The following is a 20,045-nucleotide window of genomic DNA, read 5'->3' as shown; positions in this document are numbered from 1 at the left end:
AAAGCCTACATTAATTTGTTTCAATTGTCATTACCAAAAAATAAAATTGCTGCAAGGTTACAATTTTTCTTTTAAACAGAAAATGACAAAAAATAAAATAATAGTTTTATTTGAAGTAAGAAAGAAATTTTGTTTTGTTATAACATTTACTTTTTCAAGGGAAGGTGCATGGAAGAAAGAAAGAGGTTCATTTGCTTTTAAATTTTGTCGTAAACTAACAACAAGAACAACAAAAAAACAATAAAGAGAAAACAAGTGCATTCCAATTTTACCAGAATTTTTACCATCTAATAAAATTTAATCTGGAAATATGAATGTCTAGAGGAAATTCCAGAATTTAAACCTTATTGATTTAAGGATTAAAGCTTAAATAAGGATTTAAGCTAAAAATAAAAACCATTTAAAAAAAAGGCATGAGTAGAATATTTATTTAGCTTGCAAACTTGGATGCAGGGAGGCAGATCTCACTTAAGCTGTACTCTGCCCAGCACGTGGGTGTGTGTTCAAACTGGCTGCTATGACATTCCTGTGGCAGGCAGGTGTGAAGGATGGGGTGGGGATGTTACCTAGCGTGCTGTGGCAGAGCGGACTGCCGTGTCCATGGATAGAAAATGCAGTCATGACTAGCTGGGCCTCTACACCTGCAGGCAATTACAGAACAAACCACATCATTGCCACGCCCCGGGACATGCACACGCATGCGCCCTTGTCCACACGTGCAGGATGGAGACACACAGGCAGCCAGCACCCAGCCAGTACCTATCCATCAGCCCAATGCAGTCCTCCAGGTGTGGCCCTATGCACCTGCAGCAAATCCAGAGTGGAAACAGGGAGAGAAAGAGACACAGCTGTTATTTACACACCCAACGAGCACGAATCCCCTTTGTGTTCTTAATTCTAGCTCTTCTCTCGCTAAGAGAGACCTATGTCACCAAAAATTACAGCTTGTGACAAGAACAACAATAGCAACAGCATTCCAGGGCAGGCCATATCTTGGCTCAAACAACACTTAAGGCAGGTTTCACCTGTGTACGTGGGAGTCCTGACAACAGGGTTGCTTTACCTGCATGTTTTTATGAGTCAGCAAACCAGTGATTACTGCACAAAAGCTGTTCATTTACAAGTGGAGATTTCCAGGAGCACAATCCAGAACTTGCTGATCTTTCTGTAATTGATGTAATTGTTTGTTTTGTTCTAAGCTCCCAACCAGGGTAACTGAAGAAATATTTTGGAAGCTGAAAATCCTTTTTTAACAGGGAAGCTCAAGGACCAACTTCCAGCAACAAAAACCACAGCAAAATGGTGTCTGCTGATGCAGACATTTTATTCTGCTTTCCTTAGATGCTGCCAGAAGTCCTCCACCTGCACAATCAGCAGGTGCTCACCAAAGGCACTGGAAATGCAAGGAATCACTAAATGCAGCACCACTAAAACACAGCCATGGAAAAGAGTTTGCAGAACACACGTGTGGCATGTGTGGATTTCCCTTGCCCCCATGAAGAGCACGACTGGTTTCCAGGTCCCTTGCATTCAAACAGCGAGTCAAATATACATTTACACAGCAGTCAGGATTCTCAGAGACCTAAAGTTGAGCTTTTTGGGGTTAAAACCACCTGACCTCCTTCAGTGATGCACACACAGCTAGGCATTCTAGCCATGGGGAGTATCTAGCCCTCGGCATTTAAGGAAAGCAAACCATTTATTTCAACTCCTTAACAAGATCTCAGAGCCATTTTCTTAACAGGCCCTTTGGCTGTACACCTACTACAGGCAGCAGAGGTGATCTGACACATCACTACACTGCAACTTACTTCTGTTGAGGCATTTTAAATTTAAGGTGTGATCCCAAACTCTTTTAAAGTTTGCTGTTTTTTCAGGTTGGCTTTGATGGAAGGATATGCATGTCAAAAAATCTGAGAGTTCAAATAAGCTCCCACAAGATCTTCTTTCTGCTTCACCATCACTTGCCACTCCTCAGCTTTTGCTGCATTTAAATTGGTATCACTCTGCCATTATAAAATGAAGTCTGAATTCAATTTCCCCTTACCTGCTCATCAGGGAGAGCAGACCAAGTAAACCTTACCCTGTGTTTGTTTACTTGAATTCTTGTTTTTACAGAAGACATTTACTCTGACATGCAAACACAAACTGGAAGGATTTCCTCAATGATTGCTTCCTCCAGCATACACAAAAAAGATGTGTTAAAAATCCAGATAATGCATAAATGTAAGAGTTGATTTAAACACAGTTCAAAAACTTAATAGAGAGGACTTGTGGAATTTCAGCTATCCTGGGCATCAGCACTTCAGAATTCAGGACTGTCTGAATTCTAATCCATCTCAAACACATCCAGTGTTTCTTCCTTTCATGGCATTCTCAGCAATTTGGAGAAAACAAGCTGAGCAATGAAGGAGGCTGAAGAATTCCTCTGATTGTCCATTTCCTACCATGCCTAGAAAAGCTGAGCTCAGACTCTTGCTGTAAATAATCTTCAAATTAGAGGTCTGAGAGCCTGCTACTGGTTTAGAGAACTGGCAGACTGACATCAAGAGCCTGCTGTCTCAGAGTCACTTCACATGTTCATTTGGAGAACAGGATTGAATCCAAAGTGGTACTGCTGGACCTCACCCAGTGCAAGTTGAAGTATCATTGATTTTTATTTCAAGTGTCATCTTCTTCAGTGGACTTGGCTTCCCCAAAGAGAAAACTCTGTCCAGGTGCAATTCCATTACTCCTAGTTAGGCATTTCCCAGTTTCCTTCCTGAGTGGCTGCCCTGATTACATGCAGCGAAGTACAACACTGTGTGAGTCATGGCAGTATTTATTAACAGGGGATTTTGTACCACAAGTCATCAGGTATTTTTCCCCAGGAGGGAACTCCCTTCATTTCAGGCTTTTTGACCCATCTAAACCTGACACAATCATACATCACGCTGTTCACACCCATTGTTCCTTTTGCTTGGAGTCTGGATGGTTTTTTCTTTTCCAAGTTGGCTCTGTAAAATGAACTGGTTAATTGAGACATGCCAATTAATTAATGACATATTCAGTATATTCAGTAGTACCTTACAAAAGTTCAATACAGCTTTTCCAGAAAATTACACTTGGAGCTCATCCTAGCTTAATGGATAATCATCCTCTGAAAGGAAATTTGGGGTTTTGAAAATTGCAGTAACAACTGGGTTTTTTTCCAGAAATATTGTCCTTTATCAGCTTTCTTTAAGACTGAAAGGTTGGATTTTAACTGCACTTCAGGGCAGCAAAGCCATTCCATGTCAGATGAATTCTCAAAAATCTTGCTCACTGGAAACAAACAAAACTGATTTTACAATGGTGTAAGTGAATTATCTCTGGGCAGGAGAAAACCTTTTTTGTGGTGGTCACCAGCTGTTGTTATGGATAAAGTCAGACAACTCTACCCAAGGGCTACTTAGCTAACAGGTGGGAGGAACTAACTCATGGTGAGAGGAACAGAGTTGAACTGGAGCAGGGGCTAGGAGGAAACTTTGCAAAACAAAAGAGTAACAGTTTTCCTTATCCAGAGTGTGTTTGCAATATTCTTTCATCTGGAATTCAAACTTTCTTCCTAAAAATTTACCTAAGCTTTAGAGGCAACAGGGTGCTTCTGCCCTCAAATCCCTTCAGGGCCACTGTTGCTGGAGCTCCCCTGACTTCTCTGGTCATGGCTTAGAAGGAAAAGAGAATTTTGGTGAGGAGTAATGCCCTCCCTTCGAAAAGCTGTGTGACAAAACGTGTTTGCATGATGAGGGGAAGTGTCCAGTGAGATCTCCCATTGTGTCCTGCCCAGCAAGGAAGCAGGCTGTCACTTGCTATAGTGTAATTAGTGTTTTATTCCTGTGGAAGCGTTCAGTTTTGGCTGGCTCTGCAAGAAGAGGGGCCAAATGCTTTCCAACTCTCTTGAATTAAGTGGGATAGCTGTTCCACGTGCCTCAGATCTGCTCCAAACTGGCTGCAAGTAGCTGATAGTTATCACAGGGATACAAGGGCAGGAGCACAGTTGTTGCACCCAAGGAAGTCACTGTCTGACAGTTCTTCTGGTCAAAGCAAGATCATTAACAGGGCTGGGTAATTACCCACCTATTAAGAGAAACAGTCATTACACTTGAATAAGGGAGGAGAATGGTGCTAGCAGACCTCACTAAAGCAGTCCTCTGCAAATGCCAAGATGGAATTTGTGACAAAACACAGGAGACAGAGGTGGGACAGATCCTTCCTTGGTGACAATTGGTGGGGATGACTGGAAATATCATGTGAGAGCTAATAACCTATTTTATCAAGCAGCCTGGCTCATAGAGAGCAGCACTGCAGGAATGAGATAATACTGTCCTGGGAAGCACTGCTCTGCAGCAGCTCAGCCCTTTTGGATGGGTATCCCAGCCTTACTGAGAGGGCACTGGTGTAATTCCAGCACTTGATCTGGCAGCCAGGAGAACAGATGTGACGGATGAAGCAGAATTAAGTTTTCTCTCTACCTTTCAGCCATGAGCCAAATAGCAAGCTGTGCTCTCTCCACAACCTATTTCAGTGAAGAATCATGACTAAGGGGAATTTAAATACTACTTTCTAAGGGAAGGGTATGAAACCAGAGAATTCAGCCTCGAAGGAGGAAAGGAGAGAGTAACTGATTTCCCTTCTCTCCATGGGCACATTCAGCCCCTGACAATGTTGGCAAGAAGATGGACAACCTGCAAACCCCAAGTATCTTGGGCAGTCATTATTAGCTTCATTAACATAATCACATGCCACAAAATCTCTAGGAACACTAAAAAAGAATAGTAAGCCATGCTTACCCAGACTTGGGGGAGAGAGAGCATTGTTTTAAGGGATTAAAATATACCTAAGAATAGACACATCAACTCTTTAGTAAGAGGACAAAGATTTCCACAGGGAAATTACGTCATGGAAAAGGGATGGTTCCTCATCTGGGAGATGGGAACACCATGGGCTTTGTGTATGTAACTGGGGGAGAGACTTTGGCCCTTTTACTTGTCCATTCTTTCGGGATGGGCACACTCTAGGACATACTTTCACCTCATCACAAGGAGAAAACAGAAAGGAGAGAAAACAAAGTCCAAGGATTAAAAGGACAACGGCACTCAGCATAAGGGAACCCTGTGTCAGCAACAGTTGCCAATGAGGACTGCCAAGGTCAGCTAGAACTGCCTAATGCCCTTCGTATTTGTGCGTGAACTAAAATGTCACATTTTCAGCACAAGACATAAAAATCTCCCTTCTCAATCCAGGCAGATGAAAATAAAGAACCACTTGCAAAATGCCTATGGAGAAGTGGAATGGCATGGAAAACCTCCTGCTCTCTTCCTGGTCTAGGAGAAACACAGTTGGGCCACAAACACTAGAAACTGGGCCAGTTAGAACTCCTCAGGAAAGAGGAGGGAACAGGGAGAAGTGCTGCTCTCTGGAGGCCAGGAGAGCTGCAAGGCACTTCCTATGCTGGGCAGACAGTAAATCCATCACACATCTGTGGTTTTGTCAGATTACATCAGCATTGGCACCTTCTTCATCTATGAAAGCCAGGACCAGAGCTCCTGGAGTGAGCACATCTTTGAACATCATTTCTTCTTACCCTCTTCTTCCACAGTAGCAGTGTTTTGCTTATTGCATAACTGATTTAAAGGGTCTAGGGGGGAGACAAATCTGTAACAGATCATGGCTGTGTCTCGGTGATCTCCCTCTCATTTCCCTAATGGCTCTATTGTAATTAGATTTGCAAAACCAGCAAAAGGTCTCATTTTGAATGGCAACAGCTGTTGACATCAAGATTACATTGAATAATTTACTGGTTTAATTTTAGCTGCTAAACAATAAGAGCCTCTTGTTAAAGATTATTTCACTGGCTGATGTTTTCTCTTTTTCCCATTGCTGCCTCTTCCTCTCTTTGTATGCTGGACACTCTGAATTGTCCTGTGCAAAACTATAGGTTGCATGTGACTATTGCTGTTGTGTTGCACAGGTTCTTAATTCTCTGATCCATGGGCTGTATTATTCCAAGTGTAACAAATTCCAAGTGTAGCAAATTATTATAGGCACTTTAACAGGACTTCAGAAATTGATGCTCAGTCTCAGGCTCCTGTACAAAGTCTGGTTTCAAACTCTGTGCATCACTCCCTGTAGGAAAAGGAGAGCAGTAACACTTTTGTCTCACTGTAGTGCTGCAGGCTTAGTTCACCAATACCAAATAGCAGAGATTCTGTCAAGGAGCAAATACTGGAAAAAAAAGTCATTTTACAGGCCTAAAATTAAGTGAAAGGGCAGCATTTGCTGCAAACCAGTGTAGAAGGAAAGCTGAGAGCATTACTGTGGAAAGTTCTTCTCTGTGGTCTTCAAAAGGGTTTTTTTGTGATAAGCTGCTGAGCGTTCACGACTAAAACCTGAATGTCATGAGAGACCTGAAAATCAAAGGTTTAATTCCTACTGCACACTCTCTTTTCAGGAGTGGGACAAGTGCTTTACTAAGCCAAACTAGCTATAAAGCACCCTGTGCTAGGAGCAGCACGTGGTTTGGATGGCTCCCTGCAGAGCTCGCACTCACCCCTGGGTGCAGTTCGGATGACACGGATGGCACTCCCGATCCTCATCGGCGTACTTGAAAATGAAGCTGTTGGCCCCCTGCAAGCCATCAGGACATTTTTCCACACAATTTGGACCATCCTTAAAATGGAAACACTTTGTGCAGTGGTCAGGTCCCTGGAGAGCGTGGAAGAAAGAAATGCAGTGCGTTCAAGTTACTCTGTCCTTTGCTGCTGCACTAGGATTGCACCGGCACACACTCAGCAGCACCTGCAGCAGCTTCTCTTCCCAAGGATCACTGAATCACCTGCATGGTTCCAGCCTCTGTTAGGGAGCAGCAGACAGATAAACCCTGCTGCTTTTGGCCATTAGCTTCTTCTGTAGAGTGCAAGACTAAATACCAGCTTCTAGATGAGCTTCTTAATATTATTGGTGTGCTTAATGCAGTGAAGTTAGTGCCCACTTTAAAGTTGAGAAACTTCCTGCTACACTGTTCAGTACTGAACCACCTTTGCAAAGCCTTCAGTGGGATCTCCTACCTCTGCACCCCAAAACTACTTTCCACAAGCACTCTGCACATGGCATCTGGTCACAGCAAGAATGAAGGGCTACAAGGTCCTTCATGCTACAAGATAAACAACTACAAAGTCCTCCTTCTTCTTAATACATATGAAGACCAAATTGTTAAGAACAACAAACCAAGACTCCTGGACAATGTAAAAGTAAAATTTTAAAGCTGTGATGATAAGGCAGTGTGTAACTAAATCTGGTGTCCAAGTTGATCATTGGCCTAGGATTTTATGTCCATAAGGCCTGCTACAAATCCAAATTTCCCTGATAGGCTGAACACTTGAAACACTAGCTTCTTGCCTTATGGCTGTATTGCAGAAAAACACAGTATTGTAAGAAAAAATATTATGTCTTTCTTTTTGTTTCATTCAGTAAGTCACATAAATAAGGAAATAAATTACAGCTTATATTTTTTCAATTACGAAGAGCCTAAAATACAGCTCCTCATTTCCAGCATACTTGTGACTTTAATCTTGGCAATACACAGAAAACTAGAAGAAAGAGACAACTTTAACCTCCCAAATGAGCAATAATCTTTGAAAGAAAAGTTACTGGTCATTATAAAGGTGAGACAGAGTTAACCATCATTTAGGATGCATGAAAAACGTTATCTATCAAAAGAACTTAAAGGTTATCTAAATACAAAAAACCTCCCAGCATATTGTTCAAACTGAGGGACTGAGGACAAATCAAATTCCTCAACTTTTTTTTTTTTTTGGGGGGGGGTGTATAAAGAATAAAAATAGGGACAAAAGAGGGCACTCAAATCCCAACTGCATGCTGTCTATCTGTAAAAACTGTGTGCATCTGTACCACTAAAGCATTAAGACAACTTGAAAAGAAAAGGAAAACTTTTAAAACCACTTTCTTAAGGAGGCAGATCCAAGGCAGATCCCAGCACCAATTTAGCAGGAGCAGAATTCCTTCCCTACACACAGGGAAGGATGTTTTTCATTTCACCAATTTGCAGTAGCTGCCTTAAAGTCTGTAAGCAGGAAAACCCTGCCCTTCAGCACATTTTTGCAAGTTACCCTGAACCATAACAAACCAACCAAACCCCCACAAACACACCAGACTCTGTCCTTACCGGCCCGTAGCAGGTGATCATGTTTTCCTCCATCTTCTCACACTGGGGATCACACTCCACACACACAGAGCCGTTTGCAAACTCTCGGAATTCCCTGAGGAAATATTTCGCAGGCAGGTTAGGAGAAATCTGACTCCATGCCAAAACTGAGCTCACCTGGCTGGGTCTTCACCTGATGGAAGTGATCTCAGGGGCACTGAGGCCAGCAGCCTGTCACAGCCACCGCCTCATCCACAGCCACGTGAAGCAGAGACACCTTCCTCACCAACATAAAACTATAGTGAGGGCCTTCCTCTCATTCAGAAATACAGACTTCATTAAAAGGACAAAACTGCTGGCTTCTTGAATTTCGCCTACAGGATTGTGGCTCAGATTCAGGAAGCCACTTGTCACATGTGAGCAGTGATGACAGAGCTGCCCTTGTTGCAGGTAGGGCTCTATGAACACATGTTTTAAAGCCCGTGCTCCAGAAGGCTCATAATGTTTTCAGCAATAATGCTGGACTGAGGTCTCAATCTATAAAATGTCAAAACAAATCATTTTACTCATTTATTTCATGGATCCACAAGAAACTACCACCCAAGAGACTTTTTTTTAACCACTTTTAAGGGGGAAAAAAGGTAGTGATAGCAGGTTGAATTTCTTCCTTCAAACATTTCAGCTGCCATTTATCCCTCACCACAAACCTCCAGCACTCTCCCAACACAATCCATCCCACCTTCTTCTAGGCCAAGATGAATTCACATCTGAGCAAGTTGTTTCTCTTCCACTAAAGACAGACTGAATCTGTGGAGGAGGCTCAGAGTGGACCAAGCCAAGCTTTCAGGGGGATTCTATCTTGCTGCATTGACCAATTACAATATTTGCATTAACCAGCTACAGATGTGCTGCACACTCATGTTGGGGTCTCCAGAAATATCCAGGTAAAGGCTCTGAGCTCAGGTGGTCACTGCTCACCCTCCATTCCTCTACAGCCATTAGGATTGCTGAGGATATCAGGATGGAGCTGAAGAAAACCTCATTTGAGTGCTGCAGGGGAGCTCACCCTTCCCTGCCTCTGGGAGCAGATTTTTCCTGCTGAGGACTAAAAGAGATGTCAAATACAGCCTGACCCCACCCTGTTGCTGCCCTACAACATCAACATGCAGAGCTCTCCCACAAACAAAAAAAATCTTCCTTAGCCCAGGTTATAAATATTTTCACATATTGAGGACAGAACTGAGCCTGTGGAAAGTGTAAATGCCATTCACTGATGGATAGAGAACAGAACAGAACATACTGATTGAGTCTCATCATGCTCTGTGACAGGCTCCATGGCAGCAAAAGACACCAAGGGGGAACCAACTTATTCCAGTGCACTGAAAACACAATTGGGGTCTGCAACTCTCCTTATTGGGGGGTGAAGGGGGAGGAGAGAAGAGGAGCTTTTAAGCACATAAAATTGTGCTCTGACAAAGTATTTTTTGCAAGCCTTCTCCAGATGGAAAAGTTGAGAATATTTTCATGCATTTGTGGGAGTTCATTTGGCTCAGTTCAGCTTTATCCTTATGTCAGAAGGCAGATTCAACCACCTTGTGTTGTGGAGGTATTCTCCCAGGATAAACAGCAATAGGAAAAGGGGCAAGAACTCCTGTTGGGTTTTTAAATTTGTATTTCTGTGTACAATTAATTACACGATGCATTATGAAAAAGAGAGTGCGTTTTTCTACTTTGGGGTCCTTATTTAGAGAATTTCTTTATCAGATGCCTGAATCCAACTCATCTGAAAAAACTTAATTGTATGGTTTTGAATAAGGGCATCAAATAGGGAAAAATGATGAGGGTTTTTCTGTAACTTTTCACCTAAATCGAACTGTCCACATTACCAGCAATACAAAAGGTGCAAGGTGATGATGCTGCATGAAAACTTTAGTCAGCAGAATACCAGGGAAAGCGTTCCACACAAGTTCAGATTTAGAAATTCTTAAATCTTACCCCATGACACTTTTCACCCAAAATCAGTAATATTGGCAATAGAGCCAGATACTGATTAATGCAAACCCAAAATGGCTTGCTCATTGAAGCCCTCAACAATGCTAATTAGCAGCTTTGGGGAGAAGCCCAAGGGGAGTGTCTTACCCGTCGTAGAGGTTGCAGGAGTCTATGCAGGTCCTGCCCCGGATGAAGCGCTTGCAGGACAGGCACTGGTCTGGCCCTGGCCCCCAGCAGCCGTCACTGGAGCACAGCTCATTGCACACCATCCCATCAGCAGCTGCGGAGACAGGGGCGCTGTCAGGAATGCACACAGCCCTCCCAAAGCCAGGGGAAAACATTCCGCCGGCATCCCGGCGCGCTCGGAAACGTAACCTATAGTAAAATGCGGTGAACCCCGGCTCAGAGAAGAAATGATGATGTCTGGCTCCAGATCAGAAGGCTGAAGGATAGCTTTATTAAAACTATACTGTATTACATTAATATACTATTTAAAGAGAGACTATACTATTCTACATTCTTACCTACCTATCTAACTAACAAACTCGTGACTCTCTGCTGAGAGCCCGAGCCACAGCTGGATCCGACTGGTCACTGAACCCAACCAACCTTCACCAGAATCCACCCCAGCAATCACTGCAGGTGAACAATCTCCATACCACATTCCACATGGGGAAAGCAAAGGAAGAGATAAAGACTGCTTTCTCTTCTTCTCTCTGTGCTTCTCCTGAGAGACAGAATTATGTCTCTCTGTCCAGAGACTGTGAATGTCACAGGAAATGGGGTGTCCCCATTTCCCAGGAGCAGGTGAGACATGAAGTTAAGAATTCACCTAGGTTAGAAATCCATTTCAGATTTAAGTGAAGCGTGCTGTTTTGAATTGTTTAACTTGTTTAGTCTAATTAATTTACTGTACTTGTGAAAAACCTGTAACTTACAAAACTACCTCAGATGAAATAAAAAGAATGTAAACTTCCAAACTGGAAGAAGTTAAGAAGAGCCCCTTACACCTTGAAACAAAAAGCAAACCAAAACTGAAACTACAGAAAACAGACAACCAAAGAGCACTCTCTGTATAAGAACTGATAAGAACAAATGGTAATGTGAAATTAGTAAATAAATATAAAATAAGAGAAATTAAATATAAGTTTATATTATATTTATATAAAATAGATATAGCATATATTCATATATTTATTGTATATATTTATTTATAATAATGTATGTATAGCTAATGATATTTCTTATTTATTGTTTATATTATATATATTATGTTTATATACAAAATATAAATTGAATATAAAATAGAAAATATATATAATATAAATATGAATCTATTGTGAATCTTAATACATATACAACAAATTAAGAGACAAAAAACAAAACTAGACCCCCAGAGAGTGCACATGTTCTTTAAAGTACTATCCTGCACACACCCAGCACTACATAAAAATATATACCTACTTCACAACTTTTACAAGTTTTTTATATAAAGTTTTTTCCACAAATCACAGGACAGAAAAAAAGCATCAAATCACAATTGTGCCACAACACAAATACACAAAGCACTCAGCTGGAATGTTGTACACACTCCTGGTCTGCTCCTTTCAGAAAAAACTGAGCAGGAAAAAGATTTAAGAGAGGGCTGGAAGAGTGATCAAAATCAGAGAAGAGCTGCTAAACCAGGAATAACCAGAGAGGTGGGGGAGAAAGGACTTGATTAAAGCTTCTAAAATCCTGAATGGCAAGGAGGAGGTGAGTAAGCATGAAACAATTGTTCACTGCTTCTTCCCAGTCCCTCATGGGCATTCAAAGAGACAGGAATCCAATAGGGTTAAAATCTGAGATTTTTCTTCACGGAAAGTAAAGATCAACCTGTAAAATTCTCTGACACATGACACGGTAAATGCCAAAAATGTAAAGGATTCAAAAAATCAACTGTCTGAGTCCACTAAAGTTCTATTAAGCGAAAATATAAAATGGTACCTATGAATTGAGGACTCCCTGAAATAAAACTTATGGACAGCAGGAAAATAATTGAAGGAAAGACCCCATTAATTCTGATTTTTAAAATTATTTATCGCAAAAGCACCTGAAGAGCCAAAGAGCCTTTATATTAAAACCCTCAAGCCCACACGAAAATACACAATGAACTAAGGGTTAGAGGGAAAGTTTGTTTCAAACAGTATCAGTCTGTATTTCTATTTTATATAAATCATTCTCTATGTAAATATCTAGATGATGTGACAGATGGAGAAAATGAGCAAAGAGCAAAAGGAAACACATTATTTCTCCAGCATCTGAAGGAAATCTGCATGCACTTTCAACCTAACCCTGGCATGTGAAAGGACAGAAATTATTTGAATTTATTTTTGCACAATGCAATGATTTACACAAATGGATTACACACTGGACTGAGTAAATTAAATTCAGCAAGGACCTGAAATATCAGAGATGGCAACAATACAGACACTTGTTTGCTTTTTAAACCATCAGAAACAACATAAGAGGAATAATAAATGAAAAGGAGGTGTGCTGATTGAGTTCTACCATTCTCTCCAATACTTTCTTACTCAATACACCACAAATAACCTCAGGCATGAGAAGCCTGAACATGTTTTATCAAGGTTGGGATTTAGTTTTTTTTTCCTTTCTGTATCACATATAATTTTGAATGCCAACATCCAAAAGGTATTCAGAAGTATCTTTTTGGTTTTTCGTTTACCTCAAAGCTCAAACCAGGTACAGCCAAATACAAAGTTATTTCATTTAAGAATCATTCCAGGTGCTCAGTGTGCTCTAAAGTGTATTAATTATCACAGATTCCAGCACAGCAAGAGGGACTCAGGGGGCCATTTCAGAGAGATGCTTTGTCCTCCTTCCCTGAGCTCTGCTGCTGCAGTCAAATGAGCCAGACCAGCACAGCCAGGAGGGAGCACAGACACAAAATTCAGCTTCTCATTACTGCCCTAACCTGACTTCCTTTTAAGCAGAGAAACATATTTATAATAACTATCAGATGTCAGTAGTTCCACTATGCTGCCACTGCCTGAACCTGCAAATAAAAACAAAAAACCAGAAAATATCCTAGTTACAATGAAACAAACTTTTTACATAGCTTCATATAGTTTTTGTTTTCTAATCAATGACTCATTTTAAATCTTTGTCATGCAACAAAGAAAAACTTAACCTGGTTTGAAGATCCCTTTATTTCTCATTTTTAATTTTAAGACTATTGCTAGCTCTTTTGATTTTGTTTTCCATACTCATCAGAGAAAGGCAGTTCCCTCTTTGCTTTCTCATCATCTTTGTAACTTGAAATTGTGATTTACTACTAATAATTTCCTTTCTTTTCTCTCTTCTCACCCTTCAAACTACTCTGGGATCAGAATTTATTTGCACGGACAGACTATTTCACTAAAATATCTGTCCAAATAACAAGGGATATTATTACAAGATAGTTCCAGATACAAGATAGTGAGTAACTGTATACAAATAAAAAGAGAGCTTTTCAATACAGAAAATCATGATTACCCCATTGAAATGTAGCCAACACAGTGCCCGTAGTCTTATGAAAAAAAGTAACAGAAACAAAAAAAACTATGATTTCCTCCTGAAATGGTTTCATAAAAGAATCTTGGCAAGGAGGGAGTGGTTGTTTTGACAACTTATAAAAACTCATTTCTCTCACCTTTCTCTTCTTTAATTGTGGGGATGGCTAAAGAAACATTTCAATTTTTGACACATTATTTTGCAACTCCATGGCCTTATATGTAAAGAAATAACAATAATGTTCTTGGCAGAAACTGGATTTTTTCAGGAGTTTTAGGAGAAAGGCTCATTCTTTATTAATGGGGCCACATAGGTTAGAAACAGAAAGGGTCAGTGTGTTTCCCCAATCTAAATAGAACACAAGAAAATTACCTACTAAAAAAGAAAAATTATTTTTATTTGGCTATATGCTTCTGGGCCTGATCCAAAGCTCCATAAACTGAATAGAAAAACTCCTGCAGACTTCAATTAGCTTTACATCATGCCTGATAATGAATGTAATCATTTATTCAAGTTGTTAATTGGTGGCTAGATTGATATAATTTATAATAATCACATCTCTAACAACCTTTGCCTAGAAGGGTTTCACCTTACACTGCAGGTGTCACTAAAGCTGAGCGAATTGTTCAAGTAACTTTGGATAAAAGAACATTTTTTTCCTGCATTTATTTTGTGTGCACTCATATTTCACATGACTCACCTCTGACTGTTCCATTAAAAAAAAAAAAAAAAAAACAAAAAAAAAAAAACAAAAAAAAAAAAAAAAAAAAAAAACAAAACAAAGGCAGATTTTCACTTCAGCACAGAGCAAAGTTAAAATCTACCTACCCTCTCCTTGGTGGTTTGTTCCATTCCCTGTGCACATGAGCTTGGACACTGACATTTCTATCCCTGAAAGTGAGCAGGGAAGTGGAGAAGGGAGAGGTCACATCCCTTCCATGTACACCCCCTTTCTGGCCCTGCATGGCACCATCTTAGAAAGACAACACAAAGCACTACAATATCCTGGGGGTTTATGGATTTCTTTTTTTTATTTAATTAAAAACACACACACCCATATATTTTGCTCCTGTATTTTCAGTATTCTACAAAAAGCAGAAGTCTGCCTAGGCTTTTAATCTATTAAAAAAAAAAAAACTCCATCTTGGAGGCAGTGAAAGATTTGGGGACTATTTTAACATTGTTAAGAAGTGGTGTAAATAGCAAAATGAAGTAATTGAGGCTATGAGGAATATGAAGGACATTTTGCATGCTGGAAAATGTAGCATTTTCCACTGGCTGAAGTCTGTTGTCTTGTTCATTGGAAAAAAAATGTTATTTACATACATACATACATATATACACACACACACATATATATATATATGTATGTGTATATATATGTATGTGTATATATATATATATATGTATATATATGATCTCAGAGTTTTCCCAAACTCTATCATGCCAGTATTATCTCAAAGATGAAGCATTAACCCAGACCAAACTTTACCACAAAAATTTTCCTCTCCCTGTAACTTCTGAGTATTTCCTCACTGATGTAGAGTCAGCTGAACATACAGCATTAAATGGCATGGAAAAGACATCACATTGTGACAGGTTACAAAAGTCTCTTAAATATATTGGTGGCTAGAAGATCTTGGTAGCTCTTACATGAGTTTTCAGAAAAGCTACATATTGACAGAAAAAGTTTGCTGTAATTTGCTTTAAGCCATTAACTATAACTGGTTAGAAAGGAAAAAAAACTCCAAGCTAATAGTGGCTCAAAATACACAAAGAAGTAATAATAAATACCTGTGAGTAGCTGGAATAACTAATATTTTTAGACTGGTTTCTTGAATGAAAGCCATGTGAAAAAAAAAAAAAAAATCAAAAAAACTTTGGTGGATATTTTAATTAATGAGTCACACCCTCCTGGTTACCATGCAAGCAAACAGTATTTCTGCCACACAGCATGGATTCTGATCCTCCAAACATTTATTTACACATCTCCTTCCCTGTTCTGGTGAGGCTCATTTGGCACTCAAGAGGCGTGGGCATGTGCCCAAACATCTGCAGGATCACTGTCCAGAACAGGCAAAATAAGGGAAAGGCAGAAATGGAAACCCTGGAGGCTCACCCTCAGATCCCACACTGTCAGGCAGTGGAAGGTGCAGGGAAAACTCTCCTAAACCCCAGTCTGGCCTATCCTGGAAATGACAGATTCACAGAATCACCAGGTTGGAAGAGACCTTAAAGACCAAGTCCAACCCAGCCCCAGCACCTCAACCAAACCCTGGCACCCAGTGCCACATCCACACTTTTTTTAACACATCCAGGGATAGTGACTCCACCACCTCCCTGGATAGGCCATTCCAGATCTTTATCATTCTTTCTGTAAAAAACTTTTTCCTAATATCCAGCCTATATTTCCCTTGGTGCAGTTTGAGACTGTGTCCTCTGGTTCTGTCAGTGCTGCCTGGAGAAAGAGCCCAACCCCACCTGAGCACAGCCACCTTTCAGGAGCTGTAGAGAGTGACAAGGTCACCTCTGAGTCTCCTTTTCTCCAGGCTGAGCACCCCCAGCTCCCTCAGTGGTTCCTCACAGGGTTTGTGTTCCCAGCCCCTCTCCAGCCTCGTTGCCTCCTCTGGATGCGCTCGAGTGTCTCAACGTCCTTCCCAAACTGAGGGGCCAGAGCTGGGCACAGCACTCCAGGTGTGCCCTCACCAGTGCCCAGTCCAGGGCAGAATGAGCTCCTGCTCCTGCTGGCCACACCATTCCTGATCCAGGCCAGGAGCCATTGGCCTTTTGGCCACCAGGGCACACTGCTGGCTCGTGTTCAGCCAGTACCCCCCAGGTCCCTTTCTGCCTGGGCACTGTCCAGCCCCTCTGTCCCCAGCCTAGAGCACTGCAGGGGGATATTGTGGCCAAAATGCAGGACTTGGCACTTGGATTGTTAAATTTCATCCCACTGGACTCTGCCCATCCATCCAACCATTCCAGGTCTCCCTGCAGAGCCCTCCTGCCCTCCAGCAGATGGACACACGCTCCAGCTTAGTGTTGTGTCTGCAAATTCACTAATGAAAGACTCAATCCCCTCAGATGCTCCAAAGGGTGCTGGAGAATGGCATCTGGCTCCATGGGCCAGTGCTGCCTTTCCCCAGGTGATCCTGCAGAGTTTAGTGAGACACCCAACCTGCAGCAGAAGCCATTAAACCCCAGAGAGGTGCTGGCTGACAGGCAGAGCTGAGGCAGCAGCAAAGCTCTTCTCAGCTAATGCTGGCTCTCAAAATGGCACAAAGCATTAATCAATTCACTCACACAGATACACAAAGGGAGGACACCACTGCACTGCCTCCCAACTGGAGAGAAGAATCCACTGCTCCTGTTGGGATTGCACTGCCTCCCAACTGGAGAGAAGAATCCACTGCTCCTGTTGGGATTGCACTGCCCTCCAACTGGAGAGAAAAAGCCACTGCTCCTGTGCTGCCTCCCAGTTGAAGCCACTTGACCCCTGGCTGATGTTCATTATACACTGCCCATTTAATGAGCACAGGTCAGAGTCCATTTTTAAAACTAGCCCCTTGGTACTGGAGCTTATGTTGTGACTGCTTAAAAAGTAAATGAATGGGATTTGTTTTCCTCTTTAAGATTCCCACAGTGTTAAATCTGCTAAAATGTCTTTAGGAGTATTTTTCTTCCTGGAAAATGATACATGTCTATTGTAACAAATCCTCACCAAGCTAGAGGTGAAATGAAGTTTACATTTTCTCTTTGTGTGCAAATGTAGTGACAAGATATTCCATGTGAGAGATGATGTGACAGCAGATCCAAGTTTCCATTTGCTCTGGAATCTCATGTTTCCGTAGTTGTGGCAGCTTCAAAGGGATTCTAAGTGAGTGATCCCAGGAAAGGGCAAAGAGGTATTTGACAAAGGAGCCCTGACAACTAATGCTAGATGATGTTCCAAACTGCTGTGTTCAGCTGTGTCCCAAAGCTCTCAAAACCAGTGAAACAAATGGGACACTACTCCATGAAGGGAAAAAGCACCTTACAAAATTCACCTGAGTAATTTCCCACTGTCTCCTAACATGTTACAGAGGAGGGAGGATACAGAAAGGTTGAAGCAAAGAGGAATCATTACTATATGAGACATGAGGCCTCTGCTCCACCTTATAACTGCTTAATTTCCTTTTATATGTCTGGGAATGAAGGAAAGTTGATTGTTCTTTCATTAAATACTGCATGATATTCAGACAGCTAGAGCCAATCTGGTGTAAAGAAAACATCAGAGCATGATTTTTGTCCCATAGTAAGCAGTTTTTCATCCGGTCAGGAGGAAACCTGTGCTCTCCAGAAGGTTCCCAAGTTCATGTATCTCCTGGCAAGATGGGACCTACTCAGTGACCTTAGTGACTCTTTCACGGTCCACAAAACCTTGAGTTTCTTCCTTCTTCTTTTCTGTCAGCCCAAAAATTCCATATGGGAGATTTCAGAAGGGCTAATTCTTTCTTCATGCCATACAAAACACAGTTGTTGCTAGAGCACTAGTGCAGACTAGGTGGTTCCTCACCACGGGATCCTGTTACACTGCCAGGGAAAGCAAACAGCACTGCTGCATCCCTGGGCAGATGTGCCATTCTTCTTGGCAGCACCTCTATTTTCCAATAAATATTCTATTTTTGTAGCTGGCTTTCTATGTAGGGGCTTAAGAAAAACCCTACATGCTCAGGCACTGTCACAGTAAAGTCACAGCATTTTCTTAAACTCCACTTTTTTAACTTGCATGTAAAGAAATAGCCTAATAAAATTAATAATAATAATAATGAAAATGCCACACAACCAAAACCATATGGAGATCGACCAAACAAGACTTTGTACTTCCTGTGGCTCTTCCATGGTAGGAGAGATGAGAAAAGTAACTGAGCAGCAGAGACAAAGCTCCAGCTGTACTTCATTAACACTGAAGGCACACTTACACTACAGTGATGAGCACAGCCATTCACTCTCTCAAGACAGAGCAGAACAACACTTCAAAGGGAGGGGAGAGAAAAAAAAAAAGATATAAAATCCCTCAAAAAATAACAAACAAAAACTCCTCAAACCAACAGAAAGAAAGAACTAAAGTGCAAGTCAAAAATAAGACCACAGCTTGAAAAAACCCAAAGCAAACTTCTTGGGCTGGTCAGGGCACAAAAATCAGCAATATCACTTAAACATACAGCAATTTAATGAATCTCCTCTCCTGCAAGCAGTCTAACAGATGCTTAAAATGAACTGCATTGCTGCTACAACATGCCTGTATTGATGCAATTTGCTGCCTGATTTCTATATAAACAAGTTCTTTTACCTGCTACAGAGCTTTCTTTGGCTTTTCAGTACTATGATCTCAGCCTAGGTACTGGCATGTAAGCTTTCCTGAAGTAGTATTTTTTATCACATAAGTCAAATATGAAAAGGGAGAACTTGGGTGACCTAAAACAGCCCCAAAAGCACCATTCTGGATTAAGATAGGGCCACTTAGGGTGGGGGAAGCAGAAGATGCTAATCCCACTCCATAAAAAGGAAAGGGCTGTAAAGTCATGAACACTCCATTGACAGCCTTTGGAATTCATATTTGTGAAACTGGAACATTCCCATGATGTTAAAGCAGCTGTCTCTCTCTGCTCCCTTTCTTTTGTCCACACCTTAAAAAATTTCATTTTCCTGCTCAGACTGGGCCAAATCCCTGGATGCTGTAAGTGACCACAGCTCCCCTGATGCCCATGGAGCTGGTGGCAGTGAGCAGCAGGTACTTACTGCAGTTCTCGGCCCTTTTGTTCCTGTGGATCACTGTCTTTTGGCTGGGGGTGCTGAACAGGCTGGTCCAGTTGACAGTGTGGTAGTAGCACAAATTGCTGTTGTCTGTGATGTAGATGTTGCCAGCACTGATTTGCTTCAAGGACTGGAACTGCAGGGAGGTGATGCCTTGTTGCTTTAGGATGAGCAAGGAAAGGCCACTGGGATGAAGACAAAAGTGAGAGAGAATAAGAATTAGCTTCAGAAGGCACAGCTTATTATATCTGGTAGGTAGTTGCCAACTGGAATTAGTTCCAAGTGTCAAGATGATCTTTCTGGAAAAACTGAGAATTGATCAGAAAACTTTTATTTTGTGATAACGCAATTATTTTATGAGTCAACATCCAGTTCTACTAGCTAGGAAATTATGAGTCCTGTCAGGAGTGAGATACCACAAGCTGTGATGCTCATAGCACTAGGCCAAGTAAGTCAGCAGAACTCCTCAAGCAGTTTCATTTTATCCATTAACAGATTTTTTTTTGAGATAATATGCTGTTAG

General features: G+C 41.3%; 1 protein-coding gene across 2 annotated transcripts in view; it reads right to left on the bottom strand.

Moving 5' to 3' along the window:
• Positions 1 to 20,045, bottom strand: part of ERBB4 (erb-b2 receptor tyrosine kinase 4) — a 577,762-nt gene that overhangs the window by 127,975 nt on the left and 429,742 nt on the right. For both annotated transcript variants that reach the window (XM_053982239.1, XM_053982236.1), the window contains exons 12-16: positions 19,508 to 19,707; positions 10,325 to 10,457; positions 8,207 to 8,300; positions 6,572 to 6,726; positions 567 to 641 (exon numbers count right to left, since the gene is read on the bottom strand). In XM_053982239.1, coding sequence (XP_053838214.1) covers positions 567 to 641; positions 6,572 to 6,726; positions 8,207 to 8,300; positions 10,325 to 10,457; positions 19,508 to 19,707 — 657 coding nt within the window. The remainder of the gene's footprint in view (positions 1 to 566; positions 642 to 6,571; positions 6,727 to 8,206; positions 8,301 to 10,324; positions 10,458 to 19,507; positions 19,708 to 20,045) is intronic.

Source organism: Vidua macroura, chromosome 7 (genome assembly GCF_024509145.1).
Source record: "Vidua macroura isolate BioBank_ID:100142 chromosome 7, ASM2450914v1, whole genome shotgun sequence".
Taxonomy (NCBI): domain Eukaryota; kingdom Metazoa; phylum Chordata; class Aves; order Passeriformes; family Viduidae; genus Vidua; species Vidua macroura.
This window is presented reverse-complemented; position numbering and strand designations above follow the sequence as displayed.